The sequence below is a fragment of the Colletotrichum gloeosporioides genome (assembly GCF_011800055.1).
Source record: "Colletotrichum gloeosporioides strain Lc1 chromosome Unknown consensus_34, whole genome shotgun sequence".
Lineage (NCBI taxonomy): Eukaryota > Fungi > Ascomycota > Sordariomycetes > Glomerellales > Glomerellaceae > Colletotrichum > Colletotrichum gloeosporioides.
The window spans coordinates 26304-51658 of NW_025544679.1; the positions used below are offsets into that span (position 1 = coordinate 26304).

The following is a 25355-nucleotide window of genomic DNA, read 5'->3' on the forward strand; positions in this document are numbered from 1 at the left end:
ACCATCTGGATTATTTCTCGGCCGAGTGGCTAATTCACCCAATGGGTTATTCAATAGTGTAATCAAGCTCTTAGTCAAGGAAAAGAAGGCAACAGGCCCGCTGCGACTTTTACCCGGCACTGCGGCACATTTTTCTCAATTCTTTGCCCTACACTCGCTGGGCATCAAAAATCTTGCAGGACACCAAAGTGAAAAAGATGCCGACAATTCCAACACAGTCTTCCATCTCCCGTCGAAATCATCCAGAGGAAGCCTTCCCCCTGCAGAGATGACAATCAACTCGCCGAACGGCCTCTTCCCCGACCTTCCGTTTCTGAGTCCTCTAGACTGCTGTCGGCTGCGAACCCTCCAACCGCCCCATCCGAAGCCGAACCCGAGCCATCCAGAGCCTCAAACCAGACACCACGATCTGCATACCCAGCCCTTTCGTGCATCCTAAATCAATAAACAAACGCCAGAAAGAAGGACAAGAACCAAACATCCTGGGACAGCGAAGCAATAACAATCAAAAGATACGTCTGCCGTTCCCAATGCTGACTCAAATGCAAGCCGCATGAACGGGACGAGAGATATCCTGTTCTGTCACACATCACCCCGCACATCACATCGGCTACATGCACCAAATCAGCACCAAATCAGCAGACCACACACCCGTCTTGGCCTATTCTAATAGGTCCAGCCACCTCTCCTCTCCGACTGTCCTCATCGAATCGCTTCATGTAAGTTCGGCTGCACATCGTCGAGGCCATCGAGCCATTCGCCGTCCAGCGGCCAAACATCACACAAGATGGCACAAACATGCGTCAGTTGACGTCAAGGACCTCACAACACGAAGTTGGGCAGGAGGAGAGTATGCCTAAAGATCGTTTCCATTCGTCTAAAGAAACCGGTTCTGAATCCCGGCTCTGACTGACACTGGGTTGTTTTGTCTTTTTTTGCCTTTTGGTGACTTCCTTCAGTGAGGAACCTTTTTTTTCGTTTCTCGACAACACCGCCGGAGCCTCCAAAAAGAGTCCGCTGGTCTGCCAATAAGTACAAGCAAGAAAAATATCCGACGTCCTCGTCGAGTGTCGTTTCATCATATCCTTCGTCATGGTTTTCATAACAGGAATTGGGCAGCTAGTGCTAGCCAAGAGAACAAAAGCGGCTTGACGTCCAAATCGCACACTATCTCAAGCAAAGTGGAAATTAGTCCTCCAAGCCCGGAGGGTTTCGATCCCTCGATATGTGAAGCAAATGTGTCCGTGAGAAGTAAAAGTAAGGAAACCATCGTAAGCGTGCTGTCGTCTATGTACCGTCGAGGGGTATGTCCTTGCAAGAGTCTGTCCACATGGGTATCAAGCAGATGACTCGCATGAACTCGTAAAGTCGTCAAGTAGTAACGGGCGTAGCAAATGTACAAAGAAAATGTTCACTAAAAGGGCGATTCCGACCGGCGGCGATTGGTATCGCGCTGTCTGAACTCCCGAAGACGTTCGTCAATATAGGCCAGGCGGTTAGCCAGGTTGCGAGGCGGAGCTGATCCGCTTTCGCCAGATTGTTGGACCGTCGCAAAAGGACGGCGGATAGTTCCGTGGTCAAACTCCTCCGGCTGGGTAAACCGGTTGGGGAACGAGAAGCTGGTTGACCCAGGGAAGGGTGATCCTAGGCGCGCAGGAGGCGCAGTAGGGGCTGCCAGAGATGCTCCAGCAGTTTCCGGCCGAGCGGACGGAATTGGCATCGGAGCGGTGAAGAGTCCTGCAATGTTGGTTCGCGGGACGAACAGGTCATCGTGGACGTTGCTGTTCGTTGAGCTAAACTCCGTATCTGGGCGGAGAGGTGTCTTGGGCATGTCGTCGAAAGGAGAAGGTCCGGTCCACAGGTCAGAGCCGAGACTCGGGCGCTTCGTCTTTCGTGGCTCATGAGTAGCCAGCCTTGGCCTCCCAACGCGCTTTTGAGTGTTGGACCTACTCCTCGTCAAGCGAGCAGGAGGTTGAAGAGTGCTGCGGCGATGCCCCAAGCTCTGATTCTGTCTCTGAGGCATCGAAGCAATCGCATCAGAGAGGGCTCCTGTCGAACTAGGTCCATAGCTGTTGGGCATGAAGGGCGAAGCCAGCCGCGGACGTTCCTCCATAGGTACGTTGAGACTGGAGACGTCGAGAGGCAAGGAAGGAAACGGTTCCGTCATTGGTTCTTCGACGGGTTCCGGGCTCGACTGTGTGAGTTTTGCCAGGGGGCCTTGGGGTTGCATAGCCTCAGAGGTGCTGAGGGTCAGCGACATTGACATGTCGTGAGCCGAGAAGACGGAAGGGGACCGGGCCGGGGTGGATCTCCGGTTCCAGAACCTTGTAGCGGTCCGACCGAAAGGCGTCGGGCTATGGGCGAGGAATCGAGTCTTTCGGGCTGCGGAGGAGGCTGCCTTGAGTTTGCACAGCTCTCTCAAATGAGCACGAGTGGCTGCACATGTATGTGGCCACTGCAAGAAGGTGCATGCGGCTTCCACGGTAGGGGTACTGCTGCCGCTCTTCGGGTTCATCGACCTCTTCGCGCCCTTGGGGCCTCTCCAACTCCTCTTGGCTTCCCTGGCGACGCGGAGGCATACTCCGTGGGGAGGGATGCAGCTTTTGCCGGTGCGGAACGGCGTGACTTTCGGGTCCTGAAGGTACATCAGATATGTCGTCCAAAGGTGATCGCTCATGGCTTTGGTCCAAGGGGCCTTTCTCCTCTTCCCCTTTGCGTTGACTGGCTTCTCAGCGACCTCATCGGCAGCATCAACCAACAGATTGAAATGGTCAGAGGCCTCAGTCTCGGGGCTGATACACTGCAAATCTTCGGACGTGAGAGAGAAACGGCTGAAAAGAGAGGCGCTGGTTTGTGTGGACCGCGCGGTGGACGGACGGCTGGATTCGCATTCCGGGGTGGACTCGCCACTGCTGAAGGCAGAGTCGATGGACCAGTTGGGATATCGTCTGGGAGATAGCGAGGGAGCGGCGCCGGGCGCTGGCGTTTTAGGTGGGGAAAAACGCCTGCCGCGAACTTTATGTAACGCGAGATCATCCAAATCTTTGAGGTTGTGGATAACCGGGTAAGTCATGCTGGATATCTGCATGTTTGCGCCAGCTGCGTCGGGTTCTTCAATGCTCGGGATTGGCACATCAGCAGCAGCGACCGACGCGAGAAAGTGGCTCGTCGGGGCGGTGAGGTTGGATGCGACGCGCCTTTTCAGTTTGAAGCGCGGACGCGGAGGCGACGGTGGCTGCAACTCCTCGTCCACCGCGGAAGGCTCCGGTGTTTTGGGGTTCGTCTCTGGATCATGGAAGCGGAAGCCCTTTGGCAGGGTCGCCGCTCCGGAATGTTGAGTATTCATCCTGACCGGTAATAAGATAATTTCTGACGCGCGACGGCCGCTTGGAAGAATGCCAAAGACGGCGAAGCTCGGCGATGAGGTCAGGTAACAAGTTTCCAGACCGAGAACAAAGGCAGCACGTCCGTTGAACCCGTCTTTGTGGCTGTTGTTTAAGACAAGCTGGAATTCGAAAGCTTGGCGATTCGCGTAAGAGCGCGCAAAATCTTTTGCGAATGTGAGCTCAATGGAACTCGGCACCAATGTCGCAGATCGCGCGCGAAGCGATTACTTGCCAGGTCTCAGGACTCGAGGAGGCAATTCCAGTGACTGGTATGAAGCGCTCAATGCGATTCAGGTATGCGCAGGCTTCGTCTGGATTGAGGCCGTTTACGGTAGCAACTCCCAAGTAATTATCGAAAGAAAAATGAGAAAAAAGAAAACGTCGCGTCGTCTGTCGTCGTTTCGTGTTAGGGTCGTATGTAGATCGTCGATATGGAGGGTCGCAAGCGCAAGTTTCCGCGATGCTGTAGGATAAGGAAAAGAGTCGTGGTCGTAAAGAGCCGGACAGACGTTACCGTCGTCGTTAATGGTGGTGGATAGGCTCGTGATCGTAAACTTGTCGTGCGGGAATCGCAGCGCGCCCCCACCACCGAGGACGGCTGATACTTGCGAAAGGAACGACTGTGGTTGAAGAGAAGGGTGGGAGGGAGAAGATCGGAACGGTTTGGGTTGAGGCGGACCGGTGTAGTATGTATGGCAGCTCTAGACGGTGGGCGGGGTGGAGAAGAGAAGAGCGGGTGGCGCGAAGCTTGCGCTGGGGAGTCGGGGCAGGGCGGGACGCAGGATACGAATGGGAAGACACCTGTGCCTGCGCCTGAGCCTGAGCCTGAACCCAGTGCCTGAGGGTTGCAGCGAGAGGTATCCGTAGCCGGGCCCTTGAACGCCGAAGGTACTTCGAGTTGGGGTGAGGTTCACACACACACTGCTCGCTTGAGCCCCCGTGCAGACAGGTGGCCGGGGGGGCGTTGTACTGCGTACAGCGGTTGAGCACGCTAGAATCCCCCACTTGGCTAATCCCAAGGGAACCTAGTCGTGCCGTTCAAGGTGACTGACAGTGGAGAGTCTGTGAGCGACGGACCAGCGATGGCGCCGCAAGACAGGTCCAGAAGCTCACCAGCGCATGTGGCAGAGTGGAGTCTCGGGTGAGCGTAGTGATGGTGCTTGTTGTCCGCAGAGAGGACCCTGAAGATGTGCGGTGTGGTGCGTGAAGTGGGAAGCGCCGTAGAGGGGATTGATCGTCTTGTGTCTGCTTCTGGGACTGGAACCGGGTGAAGTCGTGGCTCGTCAAAGTCTGCTCTCCTCTTCTTCACAGGGGTCTTGAAGGCCCTTCAAGGGAACTGGGCAGCGGCGCGGGAAGGGTGTCGGTGATTGCAGTAGGCGCATGCACTCCGTATGCACTGTGTTGTGTGGTGTAGCCAGTCGACGGACACGACAGGAGTGCATGTGCAGCGGATCATGGAGCAGCGGACGACGAGGGTCTAGTCCGGACGAGGGAGGAAAGCAAAGCAAAGCAAAGCTCAGGGCTCCCGTTGGTCGGTTTGCTCGTTCGCAGTTGCAAGGTAAGGTACGACGCGCGCAAAGTCTGGGAAGCGCGCCGAGCCAAGGATCGGGTTGGTCGAGGCAACGCAACCAAAGCAGGCCCCCGCGATGCTGATGACGGAAAGGAAAGCAACGGCAGCAAGATCACTGGCCCGTCTCGGTTGTTGGGCGATGCCGCAGGCGTAGCAGATGCAGTAGAAGTCAGGCTAATCCCGCGACTAGCTGGACTCAATCGGACGCTCGATCCAACAGACGAAAATACAGACCACCTCACAAGCCGGTCTGATGTCTGGGAGTCCGGATAGACCACGGCGGGCAGTGGAGGTTTCGCACAAGACAACACTTGGCCAGTTTGCTTGGTTTGTGGGGCAATGAGACAATTAGCCAGATGATGCTGGCAGCTGGATGTGTGTGTGCAGCTTCGTAGTCTCCTTTTTTGGCAATGAGTAGGGCGCGTTTGCCCTGTAGCGATTGCTCCGCGAATACGGCGGTATGGTGCTCTGGTTCGCAGCCTGTGCGATGGTTTGCGCTCGGCCGGTTGGGACCGGGGCCCAGGAAACGCAAGAGGCTGGTTTCTGCGTATGCAGCCGACAGGCCTGTTCGTGCCGGCCGTTCGTTCTTGGGACGAACAGAGTATCGACGTGCGGAGGGTGAGCGGCTAGCAAGCCACAAAGTGGATGACCGGGTGGGTAGTGGTGCCGGCTCTGGTTGAAGTCGGAAGCTGTCGATTGCAATAAACGAGACAGAGTCTCAAAAGAGCGTGGACGTATGATTCAGAGTCACACCGGTCGACGGTGGAATTTAGACTGAGAAGAATGAAAGAAAAAAGCCTAGAGAGCGAGTGGGTGAAGCAGTTGCAATGGGCGAGAATTAGGTATTCCTCTGGCCAGTTCTCACATTTGGGTTGTCGGAGAGCAAGTTACCGCAGCGGCGAGAGCGGCAGGTGAAGCGCTAGATGTGCCCGGTGAGCGTCAAGGTGAGTGAGTGTGACGGGAGGGCAGCGACTCATGGCATCACAAATTGTGGGCGGTGACGTCCATGGAAGGAGCAGGAGAATGGCGGGGTGTGTTGAGCAAAGCAGAGGCGGATGAAACTGAATTGATGTGATCCGTGCGAACCGTGGAAAATTCTGACGCCTGATGCCCGGTGGTGGACGACCAGGAGTGAAGTGGGAAATCGCGACTTTTACGCGACTTACACGCGAAGAAGCGCGATCGGTGGGGTCAAATGCATATGTGGGTCTATCACGCGTTTCCTGGGTTCCCATTGGGTTGACGGGGGTCACCTGCATTTTCAGTCTCTCAGCAGGGCAGGTCCAGGCCACACACACATCACTTCCTTCGTTGGATCCTTCCGTCCTGGATTTCAGTATCGATATGGAAGGCAGCTCCCCGCGGCCACCAAAGCTCTTTCCTTGTCCCCTTTCTAGTGAGAAGAGAACGTAACTGAGACTTTGAAGCGCATGAAGATGTGACGCGAGGATCGATGGGTAGCGGCGGCTGTGCGTTAACTGGCGGGGAAGACCCAAGGCGACGTTCCTGGCTCCTTCTCCAAGTTCTAGCTGAGGTCCTAAAGTGCCATCTTCCGACGACTGCCCTGATTCATGAGAGGAGGCCCGAGTTGCTTCTTCCCCTGTTGCCAGGAGCAATTAACAACCCAGCAAATCCTACCACGCTATCTGTACGGCCCAGGTGTGGTAATGTGGTGTACCTTCTCAACGCTTTGCACGATACGACACCAAGAGAAGGCACCATCGAGACGATCCCGGCCGACACTAACACCGCGTGCGCTCTCAAGGAATACAGGCTCTTTTGCACTTACACTTACAACGCCTGGAGGCTGGGAGACAGGGCCACAAACCATGCCAATACGAGCCTCGTTCGGCGGCTCACGCGAAACACACAAACCACATTTATCCCAAGGACAGGGTGCACGGCGTTGCTTTGCGCTGCGCAGCTTTCCCTTTCCCTGTCAAGGTGTCTGCTATTCGCAGTGAAGCCGCTTGACGTCGAGCCAATCGAAGCACAACATGGCGCACCAGCCGGTCCTCAATGCCTGCTTCGGTCTGCACGACGATGGAGTCGCGATGCGGTGAGCCCTTTCTGGGATGGCTTCACCCTCGACCTTATCTGCTGCTCCTCGCTTCTCAAGCACCCTGCCCTATGCAGCAAGTGGGTTGATCCCAGCGCCTCTTGCGAGTTCGCTGCGCAGCGCACCGTTTAATTTCCATGAACCTGATTGCCTGCCGACCAGGTTAGCATTGGTTTGGGTCGGAGAGAAAATGACAGGAGGCCCGCCTCGGTGATCAGCAAGTCTGCTGCGACGCTGCAGCTGAACCATCGAGATCCGCCGAAATGCGAGGATGGTGGACTTCATGCGAATGCCATGCTCTCTGCCGTTGTACATGCGTCTGGGGCAAGCAGCTCTCAATGTCAGGATAGTGCCGGCTGGTGTCAATGTCGTCTCTCGCCAGCTCAAGGTCTGACATGTCGCCGGAACTGGCGGTCCTGCTTTATTCTCCACGGCTTGTTTCAACGTGCGATTTAGCTCGTGGTCAACGCTGAGGCACAAGCCTGTTCGACTGGAGCGTCGAACGAAACGGCGAAGGGCACACAACAACGGTTCACTGCAACTGCAACGCCAGAGCTGAGGAGAGAGGGCTAACGCGTGTGGGCCAATCACATCGCGCATGCTGCCAGCCGCCGCGCTGTGCGGGCTTTGACGTTGCTGCGAGATCAGGAAGCATTGAGCCGAAGATGCTGTAGCGCTGAGTGCCTGCACAGCATCCCTGCTACCGTCGCTTGATGTCCAGCGGTAACATTCAACAACATCGTCAGACGGCCTGAGGAGCACTCGCCTGGACTTACACGATCTACAGAGGTATTGGCATTTGAGCATCTTCATGTCGAGAGCAATGGAATAGAAAGAGCAGACTATCTTGGTGGCCTCGCAATACACAGGACTTCGAATCCTTTCTTCGATCCCTGGATATCTCGCATGGCCATATCATCCCACGACCCTTTCAAATTGTCGGAGACGAGATGCCAAGGGAGGTCCCTTTCTGGGCTTGCATTCCTGCGGTGGCAAAGACTAGAGACTGGGGGTCTTTTTTGGGTTGCGCTGCTTTACGAATCCAACAGGTTCGTCGGCCGGCTCAACTTAAGCTCATCAGACCGGAGCCGCAACTTGTCTGGTCTGAGCAATAGTCTATGTTGCAAGTTCAAGTTTGACCTCGATCAAACGCCAAGCTGCACTTGAAGAACGCCATCGTCACCATTTAGCATTCGGACCAGCAGTCTGTCGGCTGCGCTATCACCAATCCCATCCCTTCAATATTTGTCGATCCACGCCATGCCATTCCAAGAACGACAGTTTACGCCACAATCCTCACATCTCAAGCCATGAGGGGCCTTTGGATTCCAGTCTCCTCGCCCTCGAACGAGCTGGGTCATTTCTTTGACACTCCCCTTCTTCCTCATCAGGAGAGGTCTTCCCCATGCTTTCCCATCGATAATTCGATTGCACCCATCAGCTGCCCATCATGCTCGGGCCATTTCAGTTTGTGAAGATCGCTGGGCCATTCTTGTTCATCATCTGGTCGATCTGGTATCTGGGAATCTCACGCCAGCAGGTTCATGAGCTCGCTCGAAATTTCCACACGCAGAGGGACCTTTTTGTCGCCGACTTTCTCGAACACGAAATTGACGGAAAATTCAATGGATCGGCCATCACCAACCTCTGCATGAGCAAAAAATGGTCGCCTGGCCTGGTTATGAGCTGTGATGCAGTACACGCTGGTATCGGTGTCGTACGGAATGCCTATCTGCATTGCATACGCTTTGCGATTGAGACAGGAGGTGAGAAGGCCTCTCGTGGTCGTACTCTTGGTCTAACATCAGATAGCTGAGCTGATTCTACCCCAAATCACACCTCGCTCGCCAGAAAACCTACAAGATATTGTGTCGAAGCCTGGGGTGCCCATTGACTACTTCTTCGACTCCGATCACCTCCATCATGTCCTCTCTACATACTGCCCTCAGATGAAGGTTTACGACTCGCTGGACGAACTCTACGACGTCCCCGGTGTTGGAAATCCCTTCGCATTCGATATGGGCGTCTTTGTCAAAGAATGGGTCAATGGCACTGTCCTGGCGAATCCCAAGGGCTGGAACAAAAGTTTCCGCGACTGGTTGGACACGCAGTCGCCGCCGGCAACAAGGGAGTATCCTCTCCGCGTCCACCTGAAGCACACGCTCTGGGTGTGGCCAACAGCAAATGACACTGCCGCGGTGGCCTCATCCTTTGGACGTATTCTGCGTATTCGACAAGATGCTCGACGGCTCGCCGCATCGGCGCTCTTCTCACTTGCGCACCGTTTCAGGCTTAATCTCGACCCGCGCACGCGGTACCACCCCGAGAGCTTCGTCGGGATTCACTTGCGCACCGAGGAAGACATTACCGGAGGGGGCTTCCCAGATTATATCACGCAGGCTGCGGATTACTTCCACTTCCTGTCGGACTGCAGCGCCCCTGTTGCCTACCTTGCATCCGGGGCGACCGATGCCAACGTCACGGCCTTTGCAGAACGTGCTGAAGATTTCAATGTAACGGTCGTCACCAAGGGCGACATTCTTGATGCGCAGGAGATGGAGGAGCTGGAAGCGTTTACGTGGGATCAACGCAGTCTGGTGGACTACGAGATCATGCTCCGGGCCGGGCTGGTGGCAGGCATCGGCAAGAGCAGCTTCGCGTGGAATCTGGCACTGCGGCGGTCATATGCCTTCGGAGACGGCCCTCAGGCGGTACCGCATCCGCTCGGGGATACGATTGCTTGGAAAGACGAGTTCACGACGTTGTACGGGAAACATGAAGCTCGCGAGGACGCCATGAGGTCGACGATATGGCCATGACAGAGCACAAACAGGGTTTCGTTTTTTTTTTCTGTTCTTTTACAACAGGCTGTCGCTTCTGGGGTGGGTATGCAGCATCACATGTAGGCGTTGGGTCTAGGTTACTTGGCTAAATGCTTACGTTGGTTCATCGGCGCGCCTGTCACGTACCATCTGCATGCAAGGGATATCATATCAGGCCGTCTCATGTCAGCCAGAACGCCGTTCCGCTAAACCCTTTCTCTCGCTGCGTGAAACCCTGGGTTTAGGCGGCTCAGGCGTGTGTGTTCTGAACGTCCGCGTCGAGATCTGACTTGTCATGGATGATGGCAGAACACGGAGACACGAAACCCCTCACTTCGGTGAAATTTTCGTCGCTCTTCCGGCCGGCAGGGCCCCGGACGAGCTCTCGCAGCGACCGGCGTTGGACGGCAGCGGCGGGCGGGGAGAGGGGGCCGGATGACCATGTCAATCGTGGGGATGGCACTACCGGATGCCTTCATTGGCCGCCTTGTTGCCATCGACTCGGTTGAAGGAGGGCTGACGTTTGGACTGTGTAACCATCGACGGGCTAGGTGAATGCTTGAAGCGGGATATAGAAGTACTGGACAGCGACGCTGGGAAGGGGAAGCGAGAGCCGTCAGCAGCGTGTCTGTATCGACGAGCGCTGGCCCAGGCCTGCAGGCCGTGGCTGACCCGCATGAAGAGCTGCGTCCAACGTGCATTTTCCTGACCAGGCCCAGTGTCTCTCTTTTTCGTGTAAAGGCGTGCGGTCAGTGGTCCCGTCACGCGACCCCTCCCTCCTCATCATCCCTACCGCAGCGGCTCTGAGCGGGCATGGAGGGGGGAGAGGGGCACGATTGGCTGCGATGATTCACATCTCGCAGCCCGAAAGGCAGATGAGGTGATGTGGACGGCAAGTTGGCTGTGGTTTGAGCCAAACAAGTGTCTCCCGTCTGACGGGCTTGTCCTGTTGTGTTCCACGTATTGTGTCTTGTAGCTGGCGTAGGCGAAAAGAGAGACAGGGCTTGGATGAGGAGGGGTACATATGTTTTTTTTTTCTTGGGACGATGTGAATTTGGGTGGTGAAGTGGGGGGCCAAAGTTGCGCCTGGCCAAGGTACCTACTTACTGCAGTACAGCACATTAGTGTAAAGCAGCCTAAAGCAGAGCAGTGAACCAGAGACAAGCATGACGAAAAAAGACAGACCCAACCCAGCTGGATGCTTGAGACAAGGTGGACGAGACACCGCTGCTAGGTATCTGGAGGCAGTGAGTGGATGGGGCCCGGGGTTCTCGCTGCGATCCAGCGGTGCTGCGCATCATTGTTTGCATTGGAGTCTTGCTAGCGGCGTGTTCGCTCGCTGCACTTGCCTTACCTGGACTACGAGATACTTGAGATGAGGCCTTTTGTACCCAGGTATTCTGTTCTGACTGAGGGTGTTTGGATTGCCAGCCAAGTATATTAGGTTAGGACTGGTTTTCAACCCTCCCGAATCAGCGACGCCCAACACACCTTGCCATTCTTTCTCTTGCCCGTCGACTCTCTGGCCCTTTGGCACGGAGACTGACCTAACCTGACCTGACCTGACCTCTCAGGAACGAAAGACAGGAACGGACGACGACGCATGAGTGATAGTGGATTCTGGCCTCCTGCCGTCTATTGCTGATAATCCACCAACAGCTGCCAGGGGCCCCATTTCTCCCCTCCTCGTGTTCCTTCCGCTCTCCAACATTCACAAAACATCAGTCAACGCCCGTGTGGTCGTCGTCTTCATCTCGGCCGCTTTCCTACCGACGTCTCGCTGTCCATATATATCCCACGTACGCACGCGCACATCGTACAACACACCTTTCTGCCCACACACACGCACACACAGATCTAGTACACGCGAATCCTAGAGGAGACGGAGATCATCAAACCGCAACCAACAAGCAGCCACAGCCAGGCAAATGTCGGCAGCCGACAACCTTGGATAGAGATCCCTCCTGTTCTGCATCCAGCTCCGAAATCCCGAAATACCACCCAGCACACAGCACAGCACACACAACACAATACGGCGCAACACCACCACCACCCCTCCTCCTCCTCCCAAACGAACCCTGGCGCCATGGCTTCAAGCGCTGACATCATAACGCTTGACAACTTTGAGCGGCTGCTGCCAAAATGGGACCCCGCGGGCCCCAATTACCTATACGCCCTGGTTGATATGGGCAGGTCAGTCTGAGAATGAAGTTCCTGCGTCGTCGTCCTCTGCCTGTCGAGTCGTTGCTTTTTTTTTCCTTCGTCTTCTTCCCGAAATTCTTCAGCCAAGCATCGGGCGTGCTTTCTTTTTTCTCGCGCATCGCAGCGATCTGTCTGGGGGATTACCCCCCCTCCCATCTCCCCCCCCTCTCGGATACTACCCTGCCAAACACAGCGCACACAGCGGCTGCCCCTCCCCTCCTTAGCGTCCTAGCTCCCGCTGACTAGAGGCGGCCGCCCGCTGACCCCACTACAGCAACGGCATCCGCTTCTCCATCTCGGACCTCACCCCGCCACAGACCCGGTTGCTGCGCCCGATATACCGCGAACGCGCCGGCATCTCCCTCTTCGACGCCCTCAACTCTTCCTCCACCGCCGCCTCCGAGCCCCTGACCTTTCCCCCCGAGACGATCACAAAGGTCGCCGAGACCCTCGCCCGCTTCCGCCGCATCGCCGTCTCCTATGGCGTCCCCCCCGCCCACTTCTCCGTCCTGGCCACCGAGGCCATGCGCCGCGCCGCCAACGCCGCCGACATGCTCAAGGCCATCCGCGAGGCCGCCGACATTGGCGTCCACGTCCTCGCCCCCGAGGTCGAGACCCTCTTCGGCGCCGTCATGGGCTCCCGCTCCGCCTTCGTCGACATCTCCCGCGGCGGCCTCTTCCTCGACCTCGGCGGCGGCTCCGTCCAGATGACCTGGGTCGACACCCGCCTGCCCGACTACGAGATCGCCGCCGCCCTCGCTGGCGAGAGCATGCCCTTCGGCGCCGCCCGCCTCATCCGTATCCTCGAGGGCCAGACCGCGGAGGTCCAGGCCCAGGAAAAGCAGAAGCTCAACGCGAGCATGCAGGGCGCCTTCGCCAAGCTCTGCGACAAGTTTCCGGCCCTTGCGCAGGCGAAGCAGGAGTGGGCCGCTGCCGGCGGCGCCGTCAACGGGACCGTCCCCGGCGGCATCGACGCCTACCTCTGCGGCGGCGGCTTCCGCGGCTACGGGTGCATGCTCCAGCACAACGACCCCATCCAGCCATACCCGATCCCCTCGGTCGGCACCTACACCGTGACGGGCGAGTTCTTCAAGCAGACGGAGAAGATGCGCCGCGTCAACCGCGAGCACGAGGGCAAGATCTACGGCATGTCGAAGCGCCGCCGCCAGCAGTTCCCCGCCATCATCGAGGTCGTCGAGGCATTCATCCGCACCGTCCCGCACCTGCGCACCGTCACCTTCTGCGGCGGCTCCAACCGCGACGGCGCCCTGCTCATGAAGCTCCCCAAGAGCGTGCGCGAGAGCAACCCGCTAGAGGCGCTCGCCGGCTTCGCGCTGCAGAGCTACTCGGGCGAGGAGGACGGCGAGCTCGCCGTCGCGGGGGCGGTGCTGCGCACGCTGTACGGAGCGGTGCCCAAGAACGTCGACATCTCGCGCACGCCGACCGTCTTCTCGCTCGGGCTCGGCCCGCTGTTTGCGAAGCAGATCTGGATCCACCAGGGCGAGGACGACGACGCCAACGCGTCGTACGCGCTGCACGAGACGGTGACCAGAGACCCGAGCGCCCCCGGGCTGACGCACCTGGCGAGAGCGGTGCTGGGCCTGACGGTGTGCGCGCGGTGGGGGTCGAACCTGGGCCCGATCGATGCGCAGCTGTACGGGAATCTGAAGGGGCTCGTCGCGGAGGCGAAGCTGGAGAGCGTGTTCTGGGCCGAGTATCTGGGAGCTGTCGCGGCTGTGATTGTGGACTTGGTGCCGGCGTGGCCCAAGAACGTGGAGGAATTGGAGTCGACTTTGAGGTGTGTATTCCCCTCTTCCACAGTGCTGTGAGGACATATACTGACATCAACACCACAGATTCGAAGCCAAAGAGACCATAGACCCAGACAAGAAGCGCGCGCGGATCGACCTCGTCGTGCACGTCGCGCCGGGCGCCGCCGTAGGCATCGACCCGGAAGACGTGCTGGCGCGGCTGGCGAACGTGGGGAAGAAGCGCAAAGACGGGACGAAGCCGGAGAAGAGGGTCACGGTCAGGATTCAGGAGATGCAGAAGTGATGTGTGTTTTTTGGATGATTTGTTGATGAAAGATACCCCACCCTCCCTCCTCTTCCCTCTCTTCTTCTTTTCCCCTCTTGATGGGTAATGTTGTCAAGTGGTGAATGTAATTGGAAATCGTTGTCCAACTCGCAAGTGGTTGTTTGTAAAGGTTGTATCCCCTGTAGCCGGCTCCCGCAAAGATGATTTGATGAGTTGCCCGTTCCGGTATCCGGACCCGGCCCCGACATGGCCCCGCTTTTCCGGTCTCTCGTCCGTGGCCGCCGATCTGCGCCAAGTATGCAATGATGCGTCGTTCTCTGACGAAGACGACGAGCCACCTAACACGCATTCACTGACAGACCTCTACATCGGTTTGTCAACTTCGAATATCCAGATACATGTCTTTGAAATGGCCAGGTGAACGAATGGCAAAGAGTCGATTCTTTCCCCGCAACGCTTCTGAGGACCCCGCGCGGGGTAGACCCGGAGGATCATCGCAGGCGGTGGTGGTGGTTGTCTCTGCGGGAACCGGCGCCGAAGTCCGATTACGACTCTGTCCGAGGTGTCGTTTTCCTCGGGCCAGTCTCGTAGAGTTGGTATACCTCTAGATCATGTCCCGGACGACAAGTCTGATTTAGATGATGTGGCATCAGAAACATACTCTCAAGTTTGCGTGTAATTCTTTCACGGCTCCTCTCAAACTCAAAACGAAGCCGTGTCTCGCCGTCATACTCTCGCTCCTCACAATGCCCTCCCTTGCATTCAGCCCAAACTGCACCGCAACGACCTTCGCCTTCCCAAATGTAGCCCTCATATCAGCCTCCCTCCACCCCGCCAACACTACCCTCCTCCTCCCGCAAGTCCCCTCCTGCGGCGGCGCCTTTTTCAACCTCACGACGCCCGCATCAATCTGCCGCGTCGTCCTCGACGTGTCAACATCCCCCTCAAGCGCCGTGCGCGTGGAGGGCTGGCTCCCGGCCCCTGAGGTCTGGAACTCCCGGCTGCTCGCGTCAGGGACCGGCGGGATTGGGGGCTGCGTCGATTACCCCGTCTTACAGAGCGGCGCGCAGCTCGGGTTTGCGGCCTTCGGGACGAACGCGGGACACGACGGCGCGGCGGGGTGGGATTTCTTTCTGGGCAAGCCGGAGACGGTGCGGGACTTTGGGACGAGGGGGGTGCATGTCGAGGTTGAGACGGCGCGGAGGGTCGTCGGCGCGTATTACGGCCGGGGGGAGAAGGCGAGGTATTATCAGGGGTGTAGCACGGGCGGACGGCAGGGGCTGCAGGAGGCGGCGGTGTTTCCGGGGGACTTTGACGGGGTGCTGGTCGGCGCGCCGGGGGTGGATTGGTTGAGGATTGTGGCGTCCAAGGGGATTTTGGCGAGGAGGATTGGGTGGCCTGATATTGGCTCGGAGGGGTACGTAGGGAACGAGGTGTGGGAGGAGATTGTGAGGAGGCAGGTTGAGATGTTTGATGCTGCGGACGGGGTGGAGGATGGGATTGTTGATGAGCCTTTGAGGCATGTGTTTGATCCCGCGGTGATGGCTTGCGGGGAGGGGAACTGGGAGGAGGGGGAGGTTTGTTTGGGGCCGGAGCAGGTTGAGTCTGTGAGGAGGGCGTATGAGCCGATTAAGGATTCTGAGGGGAGGGTTGTGTATCCTGCCTTCGGGCTCGGGGCGGACACGGGTGTGTTTTCGGATAATATCGTGGATGGGAGGGCGGAGTTGGTATACACGATTCTCCAGGTGAGAACCCCTTGATCGAGTTTGAGATGGGGTGTACTAATGCGCGGAGGGCCAGGACTTCTGGAGAGGTGCGGTGTACAACGACACCTCCTGGACGCCGCACGCGTTCAACGAGTCGCAGATGGACTTCGCCGTGACCCTCAACCCAGGCGGCATCAACGCCGACTTCCGCAACCTGACCGCGTTCCGCGCGCGGGGCGGCAAGATCCTGCAGTACCACGGGCGGGCGGACCAGACCGTCACGCCGGCGCTGAGCTCTGAGTTCTTCGAGGGCGTGAAGCGCGTGGTCGGGCTGACGCAGGCGGAGATGGACGGGTTCTACAGGTTATTCTTCATCCCGGGGATGAGGCATTGTAGTGGTGGGAGAGGCGCGTGGGATATCGGGCAGACGTACCCGCTTGATGGGCGACGGCTGGAGCCGAGGGGGAATGCGTTGTTGGCGCTTGTGGAGTGGGTTGAGGGCGGGAGGACGGTGGAGGAGGTTGTGGGGGCGATGTATGGGGGTGAGAGCAAGGACGAGGAGTTGGCTGAGAGGAGTAAGTTTGCTGTCTGTGTTTTGTAAGTGCGTTGTGGGTGTGGTTGCTAACGTGAGGCAGAGTATTGCTCGTATCCGTATGAGAGTCGATGGGATGGAGTTCAGAACTCGAATTTGTCGACAGCGTGGAACTGCGTGCTGCCTACTGATTGATTGTTCGGAGGCAGATGAAGACGAGCTTGGACCTGGAGTATCGGCTTTCAAAAATCGAAAGAGACCGCGTTGTTGCTGGAGATATCCCATTAATACATGGTGAATCAAGATCGGAGTTACACGGGCGCACGGAGAGCAGTGATGCAGCGTCCTATGGTAACACAAGATGCCGCCGTGGTAAATATAAGTACTTTTGATTCTATTGGAAGATCTTGGCGTCGCAGAAACAACCTGCAAAAGACATAGCAACCTCTGAACACCTTCGCGTACTCTTCCTCTCTCCGCAACCCCCAGCCCTCAACTCTGAACCCTTCTGCACCCTTCTCTCGTCTAACTCGTACCAGATGGAAACCAACCCTAGATACCCAGCATCAACGGCGTACGACCGCCTTGTGAATGAACCTACATCTACACAGGTTCCCACGTATCCTCGGCACTATCAGACACACACCCAAATTGACTATCGTCCGGAAACAGGCGCAGGTCATCATCGTTATGTGGACAGTGCCAGAGCCTCTCAAGCAACATTCGAGTGTCTCGTAGCCAGAGGTAGAGGCGGCAGCACTGCACATAGGGCTAATCACGTCACATGGGAGGTTGATGCGGACGGGTATGTGATCATGAAAGACGCTCCGCCCCTGGAACGTGAAGATTCGTACATGAGATTTGTGAGGAGCTAAGTGGTCTAACCCCGCATGACGGAGACTGGGTATCTCTCAATACAGTGTCTTTGTCATTGCCTACTATTAAACCATCTTTGCTGACCAAGGGTATGCGTGGGGGTTGAGACACGGGCGAAGCCAGGGTTCCTCTCTATGAAGGGCGTACCGTTACTTCGCTTTCTGACGACAGGGAATCTGCGGCGGCAACGCCGAAGGGACCAGGCCTGAACACAGAACGCAGCGTAAAGAGAATATGGATTCCATGCTTTTCTAGCGTTGCATAGTGTCAGATATCGTCTTCGGACACGCGGAACAGGGCACCTATACCTCCATGCTGGACCAGTGACAGCGGCATCAGAGGCGTCAAAGTATTCCAAAAGCCGATTTGGAGCCCAGTCGCATGGTCTCTACGCGCACTTTCTCTTGGCGTCTCACATGTGCGAGGATCAGGACTGCCGCGCGAGCAGCGTCCTGGGCGGGATGGTGGATCACAGTCATCCGTGGTTGCTATGTATCATTGTGCACGCTGCCGGGTTTGGTAGCTAAACCACCCTCTGCATCTCATCGCATAACACGATTTGGTGGTTCACAGGACCTTGCTATCGCCATCTACTTCCTCCCAAGGTCGATCAAAACCCTCCAGGCGGAGGCAGGTAGTACAAGAGGACGGGCAAGTCCGCTATGATTCTGTGTCGATAGCCCTTTGCTAATCTCACAAATTGATCAGGCCATACTCCAATAACAGCGTTTAATAACAAATCCAAGCTCTACCATACGTTTCATGGGACAGGTATCCAGTAATCATGTTCTAAATGCTTTTGATCCAAAGCCAATATCCACAAAGAAGCAGCACAAACTCATCCGCTCTTCTCGTTATAAATCACGCCAGACATCTAATCCATGCTGTCAGCGATATGCTGCTATTGGAAAGTAGTCTTTCAGGGTGTCTTGACTTACCAAAAAGGGACCGATATAGGTCAGCGGCACTCCGGCATCGTTACTCCAGTAGGGAGGAACTCCCCAACCCCTCATGTTGGGACAGTTGGTAAACTGCGGTGGGTTTACACGGGCCCAGGTAGTCTCATACGGATTATAGTCGAAGTTGAACTCGCAGACAGGTAGGTTAGACTGGATGTCGCATGTTGTTAGCTCCGTGAATTCTTCGCCAATTGCAGGCTGCGAAAGAGGGTCAACACACCACACAGCTCAGTGTCAGGTCCTTCACATCAAACGCCTCAGACCCGTTCTTCCCACGACACGACTGAGCATCGATGTAGAGCTCGCTCGGCGTCGTCCAGTTCTTGGAAAACGCTACGTCGAGGATCTCCTTCATGCGATCCATGCCAATATCTAAACATCCAGGACTGATTAGTCGAGTCCTGAGACAGATTTCCCAAATGCCATAGTCTCACCGTTTGCTTTCGCGAGGCCGTATGAGTCTTTACCGTCAAACCAAATTGGGCCGCACGTCATCTTGTCGTCCAACTTAGAGCAATCATACGGCTCAATAGGAATTTCCCGCGGGTCAACACCGGGACTGCAAGCTACTTGTTAGTCTCCATTTGGTATAATGTTTGAGGGGTGAAGCCAACGCACTTCTTGACGGCGAAGTAGCCTGCTTGCTGCAGAGCCTGGTTGAATACCCATTTCTTGAGGTTGTGGTACATAAAATCGGTGTCCTCCGGTAAGTTCGTCTTGAGCCTCTATTGACCGACTGTCAGTTCAACTCTGCACAGCATAATAAGTAGGCAATTACCTGGCTGAAGCCACCATTCGAGGTAAGCGCATAGAATGTGTCAAAGTTTGTCTGAATTTCAGTCAAAGCTGCTCCGACATTCTTTTGAAATTCGTTGACGTTCGTCCCTAGGGCATCTGACAAGCCCTCCCAGGGCACGTCGTACACCGTCTTCTGAGGGAACAGAAGATTGAAGAGACCAGATCCACCACCCAGAACACCGATCAGGGAGGCGAAGATCATGCTTGCTGCAACCGAACCACCGAGGAGAGGAGCCAACGCCTGTTTCACCCGTCAGCATTTGGTCCGGTCAATAGTGTCGGGCCATCGTCCTACTCACCGCGAATTGACCGAGGCCGACCAGGTAGATCGGGGAAAACAGCGGTGTTTTGGGGTTCTTCGTCGTTGGCGGCGCGACGGTCTTGACGATCTCGGCCACTGAGCCACTGTTTTAGACTGGTAAGCAAACAGATCAAACGAATAGAGTGTAGTAGAGACTTACATGGCACTTGCCTGTCCCTGAAGTAGCGACGAATGGTAATTGGTCCAGAAGAGATTGATGGCTAATACACTGCGTCAACGGGCTGCTCGAGAGATCAAAGCATTCAAACGGCAAGGAATCTAACCATAGATGTTCCAGATGACCTAACAAAGACATAATTAGCATTGAGACGCCATGCAATCTGCGGCTAATACTCACGTAAAACTCCTGATACGAGGCATAGCCAGCGTCGCGCCCGCTGGGAGGCGGAGTGCATGCGTTGAGGGCCACGAAGTCGCATTGCCATGAAATGAGACCCTGTGTCACGTCAGATTGAGGTCGCTTGTATCATCGATCGTGCCAAAGGCGGGGTCTTTCATACGGCGGAGTCCAAGTAACACTGAGCAAAGCCCTTCTTCGAAGCCTCGCACCTCGCAGAGTTGTTGGACCACCAGTGCTGCAAAGGGGGTTAGCTCGGCTCGCTCTGCATTAGGAAGAAGTGGCTGGGCAACTTACATTCAAGTGGTTGTTCATTTCGAGAACCTGCCAACATTCTGGCAAGATGCTGGAGATAGTTCGATGCGTCAGCAGGTTGCAAGAGTCACAGTTGAAGATGGGGAGGGGCAATGCGTACCCGTCTTCGGAAAAGAAGGAACAGTCGTCAACGGTGACATTCTGTGCTGGTTGCGCATCTTGCCGTGTTTCCAACACCTCGATGCTGCGTCCTGAGGCCAGTAGAGGGGTTTCCAAGAACTCGATGCTGTGCCCTGAGGCCACTGAAGCACCAAGACCAAGCACAGCAAGCGCAATGATGTTGGAGAAGATCATACTGCCGACAACTTGAAACTCGTGGTGATATCGAGTTGGCGTGGAGTTGTGGACGACAGGAAGGCGAGCCAAGTGCGATGCTGGGTATATGGTAGAAGTGAACGAGAGAGTTGGGTTGATCGCGAAGATATCTAAGAACTGACGCACAGCTCTGCTGATAAGATCTAGTCTCGTAAGATGTCGAGGCTGTGCGTGGCGGGCCGCGGGCGCTCCGTTCGATATCGACCCTTGGCACTTGGTTTTGTCTTGACTGTATATCGAGTTGTGATCTCAAAGGATCGTCGGCACTCGATTCGTGCGAACGCCGGGGGTCTTAGACGATATTGATTAAGGACAGCTCCGCTCGTAAGGCAAACGAATCACTGGAGGGGCATAGTCTTCCGCGTACTGTTGTGGAGTGACGGTATAAATCGGTAAATCGGAAATCGTGTCCCGATCGCAGAACCGTTGAAGACAAAATGATTAAGGGTGAGCTTCAAGCAGCAGCGGACAAACCCGATGCATAAGACCTTGGCATGGGCACGACTCAATATAAGAAGTCATCGTAGAGATATTGCAGCAGACGTGCTGAAGGAGGTACGTGACAACTATGGGAGCTATGAATAGTCCACGATGACATCCCCCCAGCCCTAAGGAGGAAAGTGCACCTCAAACCAGAGAAGCGGCACTTGCGCCGATCATTTCTGACGTTGACGTCTGTTATTCCGAGGACTCAATTGCCGTTCCTGGAATAACGGGTCTTGGTTGATTGTTGTGTGGACACGTCGGGAATGCCGAGACTCAAGATAAGCGGCTTCTTATCGAGTGTCGCAAAGGCTTCATTCTCGCCAGAGTGGGGGTCAAGCCTATAAATGCTCACCTTAGGTGTGATTGATCTTATCTGTCGTGAGTTGCGCATGACTTGGGGGAATGGACTCAAGAGTGCCTGCGAATAAACCCACGTGCAACCATAACACGGAGAAGCATTGACAAAGTATGACATATAGGTAAATAGATAACACTGGCACGGGCTTCTGGTAGGCAAGGATGTAAGCTGCGGGTGGTGAAGAGTATGAAGATAAGCTATATTATTTTATCGGGGCGTAATAAATTATATATATGTGTATGACTTGTGCACGTAGATCACTTTGCAGAGATAACATCCTCCCGCGAGCTTCAGGCACGCCATAGGTACGGGTTGCGCGCTTTATACTCAACGATTTCGTTCTCCTATTGCTGCAGCGGCCGCAAAAGGGTGTTTTCGGTCTCGGATGCGCCTAATGTGACAGTACAATCTGTGAAACACGGACAAAGCGGTTTGACCTTGCGCGACACCGTTTTGTGGAACTCCGAAATTTCTCTTATCTTGTCCACCCAACGGCCGGCTTGAGCGAAGCAAGCCCAGACGGTGCATCTGGATCCATATGAAAGGGTGACAACCGCCAGCTCAGAAAAGAGTTGCCCCGGAAATGTGGACCTCACTCTTTTCCTTTTCTCAGCGTAACAGGCAGGTTTGACCGGTAAACAAAGCAATCTGAGTTGCAGTTTACATTGAAAACTGGCGGTCGACCTCCTTCAGAAAGTTACAAACAGGATGCATAGCGCACGCGTGATCTCTAACCGAAGGCTCGACATGGTCTGTTGCATCAAATAAATAGCAGACAGGCCTATTCCCCCTATTGTGCCGTCTGTCACAGCTCGACGACGTAGTTACTCGGGATTCGGAATTTCGACCGCACATTGTGCCTTTTGGCCCGTTGGCTTAACAACAGTCAACTCAACTGAGTGTATTTCGGCATATGTCCTGTGTGACGCATAGTATTTGCTGTTCTTTACCTTCCATATGATAGGGGCTCCATTTGCATGTTGAGATGCGACTCGAGCTCTAACCCTAACCCTCGACAACGGAAGTATGATGAGATTGCACTTCCCATGAAGCAGAGGCATCTTCCAAGGTTACGTTTTGACGTGTTTAGTGAGGCCAACGTTCCCTGCGGTAGATGCGTTGACTATCTCACATTCGAGCTTGTGAACACCGGCGAATCGATCGAAGTCGTCGGCAAGACCGTGGGCTGATGAGTTTGTCTCGGATAGAAGCTCTGCTAATGTACGAATCGGTGCACGTATTTGCCCCTTCGGCGATTAGTCGATGTGACGCGAGAAGAGCAGCGAGGTGGTGACCGTCGGTGCAAGGCGGCGGTGGTGGGGCTTTCGCTTCGGGACTTGTGCTGGAGACGCCGGCTCTAACATCCATTCATTGTGTCTGGTTAGGTACGCCATGTAGTGTATAAAAATGAGACATGTTAACGAACATTATAAGCTCCCAGTCCATCCTAGGATTGGGTACGCTTGCTTTTTCTGCTCATGTTGAGGACCATCGTATGCTGAAGGAGCATCAGGGGATGGCGGTGGCCCAAGATTCAAAATTGTGACGATGAAGCCCGCAGCCATCAGCGGCGCAAATTTTGCCGCCGTCGGCACGGCTCGTAGTCGGCGAATCAAAGTATTGCGGGCTAGGAAACTCATTTTGCTTCGATTTTGGGTGGATGAGTGTGATTGTGTGTGGTCTTTGACTGTTCTTTTCCTAATCACAGGCGTACTCGTCGACTTATGAGTTTCACACACTTTTCCGGAGAAAGGTCGAAATGCTATCCACAAAAACATGGCCGACAGAAAACGTTAAATCGGCTTAACGTTATAAAATAGGGACCTTTTGGCTCGCAACCCGCGAGGTCGCACGGGTGTGCACTCGATTTGCGAGTTGTGGTCCACTTCCGACCGTCCTTGGCGCTTTTGCCGGCGCCGCCCACCGACTTCTCGCCGGTTCTGGACCCACTTTCGGCTCCGTGTCCGGGTGGTGTAAGCGATAATAATGCTTGACGATCCTGAAAAACATGGGCTAGCAGGAACTAATCCCGTAATTCTCCTTCTCATCCGCCGCCGTATAAGATACTTCGATCAAGATGCATCTTGGATTACCCCCACTATGCGCAGGATACACTAGTACGAGCAATCTTCCATGCGCAAGTTGCTAATGAATACAAAGAGTGGGCTACGAAAACGCTCCCAAGGATCTCAATTACCTGGAGAGATGTCGTCTACAGCACATCACGATCCTACGTTGCCGTTGCTGCCTTCTAACTCACCATGATACCTTGCTCAACCTGACATAGCACTGCATCGGCTTGACAGTTAGCCCGACGCACCCATTGTACCCGGATAGCTCATCTGGGCAGCGAAGAAGCTCAAAATTCCAGAACAAGAGCACCGTAAACATTTTAAGCTCCAAGTACGCCAGCCGCCGTCCGAAACAAGCCCTGGGCCCCAGTCCAAACGCCATCTGCGGCCCGGCGGTAGCATCAAACACCTCGCGGTCGGCGTCTTCCTTCGACGGCACTAGCCAACGCGCGGGCTGGAAGTCCGCTACGGGATAAGGCGACGAGTTCCAGCTGCGGATGCGGCTCGCTGCGTTGAGGGCCGTCTTTGTGCGTTGCGAGTCGGGTATGACGAACTCAGGCTTCATGATGCTCTCGCCGATGGTGACCAGGATGACGTTTGTATCTTTAGGAATCCGGTGGCCTAGAATGGTGGTGTCGTGGAGGGCCTGTCTGTCGGTGACGGATGTGGTTCCCGCGCAGCGGAGGATCTCCTCCATGGTGGCATCTAGGTATAGGATCGTGGTCTTGGTGATTTCTTCGCAACTTGGCTGTCGTCTCTGTGCGGCTGCTTTTGAAAAATGCTTGCGTAGCTCATCACGAAGCTTGTGTTGCACATCCTGATGATCTGTGAGGTACTTCAAACCCCATCCAAAGGTGGTAGCGCTGGTTTCGTGCCCTGCCATCAAGAAGCCAAAGACCTGCCATCATCTCTTAGATTCAGTAAAGTCTCATCGAATAAGCGGTTGGCGATATAAACATACCTCGCTGTGCATTCCGACAGACTTGAACACCGGCTCCTGCCTTCCTTCTCAGCGAAAAGCTTCTCTCTGTGCATCATGTGGTCGACTGCCGAGGATACAGGTTCCTTAGACTCGAGTCTCTCCACCGCGATGTCAATCTCGCGGTCGATAAAGTCGTCTCGGATCCGTTTGGCCTCCTTGATGCGCGTAGTGTGGTGCATATACCAGGACCGAAACCTCGGAAACACGGCTTTCCTCGCCTCCTCGACAGATTCGGCCAGCGTCAGAATCGCGTCGACGACCTTGTTTATCGCTTCTACTGGAAACAACACAGGCCCTCCAGGTTCAGAAGGTTCTTCTACCCCTCCCATGGAGGCGACCGCTTCAAGTCGGGCTGGTATCGCTGAATGAGCAAACGCTCCCCCAAACGAGAACGAGAACACCGCGTCCAAAGCACCGTAGTAAATGTCCTCAAACGCAGCAAAGGGGCGTCCCCTGGCGAGCCGCGCCTTGTGCTCCCACAGCTCGACGACCTTGAGAACGTTCTGGTAGATCGGCTCGGCGGCCACGTTGTGGAGGAAGCCTGGCGTCATGAGGTCTTGCAGCCACCTTCGCTGCCTCTTGTATAGGGGATCCTGACTCTTTATGAGCATGTGAAACTGAGGGAAAAGAGGACCGAAGATATGTTCGAGGCTGTCTGAGCGGTCGAGCTCTTTGGTTCGCCGCATAGTGATATCCTCGGCTTCACGAAAGTCGGAGAGGACGACTAGGGGTCTCGAAAAGGGTGCCAGCCAGAGCTGGATGATGGGTGACTGGAGCTTCTCGCATTGGGAAGAGACCCATTCCCAGAGCGTTATGTCTTGATTTTGGCTATTGAGGAGTGCGGGGATGTCTCCCAGGAGAGAGTTCGCTGCATCTTTGTTGTATGGTATGCCGGGTATTGGTTTTTGTAGAAGGAATAGGTAAAGAGCATATGCTGACAAGATCAAGACTATGATCTGGAAAAGAGTCGTTTGATAATCGGACTGATTTGGATACATCTTCAAGAATAGGTGCCGTGGGATTGGGTTCTCGCGCTGTACTCGATTCAGCTGAGAGGTTTCTTATTGCTTGTTGTATAACTCTGATTTTTATCATAATCTACCAATGAACTATGCAATTCCATCTCCTTATAGTTTTCAAGTTCATGTCATTCAATTGGCTCGTCGATGTTGAATTTCACCGCGGATATGAGTTCTACCATGGGCTTAGTACACCGGACTC

At 55.3% G+C, this 25355-nt stretch overlaps 6 protein-coding genes across 6 annotated transcripts; 3 read left to right on the plus strand and 3 right to left on the minus strand.

The window, feature by feature from the left end:
* Window positions 1–1414: 1414 nt before the first annotated feature.
* On the minus strand, window positions 1415–3346 carry GCG54_00004247 (uncharacterized protein; the record flags this gene model as incomplete). The annotated part of the gene is made up of 1 exon (XM_045404300.1): window positions 1415–3346. One exon carries the CDS (start codon window positions 3344–3346, stop codon window positions 1415–1417), a length of 1932 nt encoding a protein of 643 aa, XP_045265774.1.
* Window positions 3347–8465: 5119 nt separating this feature from the next.
* Window positions 8466–9834, plus strand: GCG54_00004248 (uncharacterized protein; the record flags this gene model as incomplete). The annotated part of the gene is made up of 2 exons (XM_045404301.1): window positions 8466–8781; window positions 8828–9834. The coding sequence occupies 2 exons, from the start codon at window positions 8466–8468 to the stop codon at window positions 9832–9834; spliced, it is 1323 nt and encodes a 440-aa protein (XP_045265775.1).
* Window positions 9835–11923: 2089 nt separating this feature from the next.
* On the plus strand, window positions 11924–14094 carry GCG54_00004249 (Retrograde regulation protein 2; the record flags this gene model as incomplete). The annotated part of the gene is made up of 3 exons (XM_045404302.1): window positions 11924–12030; window positions 12314–13837; window positions 13896–14094. The coding sequence occupies 3 exons, from the start codon at window positions 11924–11926 to the stop codon at window positions 14092–14094; spliced, it is 1830 nt and encodes a 609-aa protein (XP_045265776.1).
* Window positions 14095–14822: 728 nt separating this feature from the next.
* GCG54_00004250 (putative feruloyl esterase B) lies at window positions 14823–16509 on the plus strand (the record flags this gene model as incomplete). Its single annotated transcript, XM_045404303.1, has 3 exons — window positions 14823–15821; window positions 15877–16357; window positions 16418–16509. The coding sequence occupies 3 exons, from the start codon at window positions 14823–14825 to the stop codon at window positions 16507–16509; spliced, it is 1572 nt and encodes a 523-aa protein (XP_045265777.1).
* Window positions 16510–18028: 1519 nt separating this feature from the next.
* On the minus strand, window positions 18029–20215 carry GCG54_00004251 (uncharacterized protein; the record flags this gene model as incomplete). The annotated part of the gene is made up of 12 exons (XM_045404304.1): window positions 18029–18064; window positions 18129–18347; window positions 18397–18521; window positions 18584–18708; window positions 18768–18874; window positions 18928–19188; window positions 19247–19352; window positions 19409–19469; window positions 19533–19551; window positions 19607–19705; window positions 19770–19844; window positions 19904–20215. 12 exons carry the CDS (start codon window positions 20213–20215, stop codon window positions 18029–18031), a joined length of 1545 nt encoding a protein of 514 aa, XP_045265778.1.
* A 3121-nt stretch (window positions 20216–23336) lies between these two features.
* Window positions 23337–25132, minus strand: GCG54_00004252 (putative cytochrome P450; the record flags this gene model as incomplete). Its single annotated transcript, XM_045404305.1, has 3 exons — window positions 23337–24050; window positions 24114–24149; window positions 24212–25132. The coding sequence occupies 3 exons, from the start codon at window positions 25130–25132 to the stop codon at window positions 23337–23339; spliced, it is 1671 nt and encodes a 556-aa protein (XP_045265779.1).
* Window positions 25133–25355: the final 223 nt, after the last annotated feature.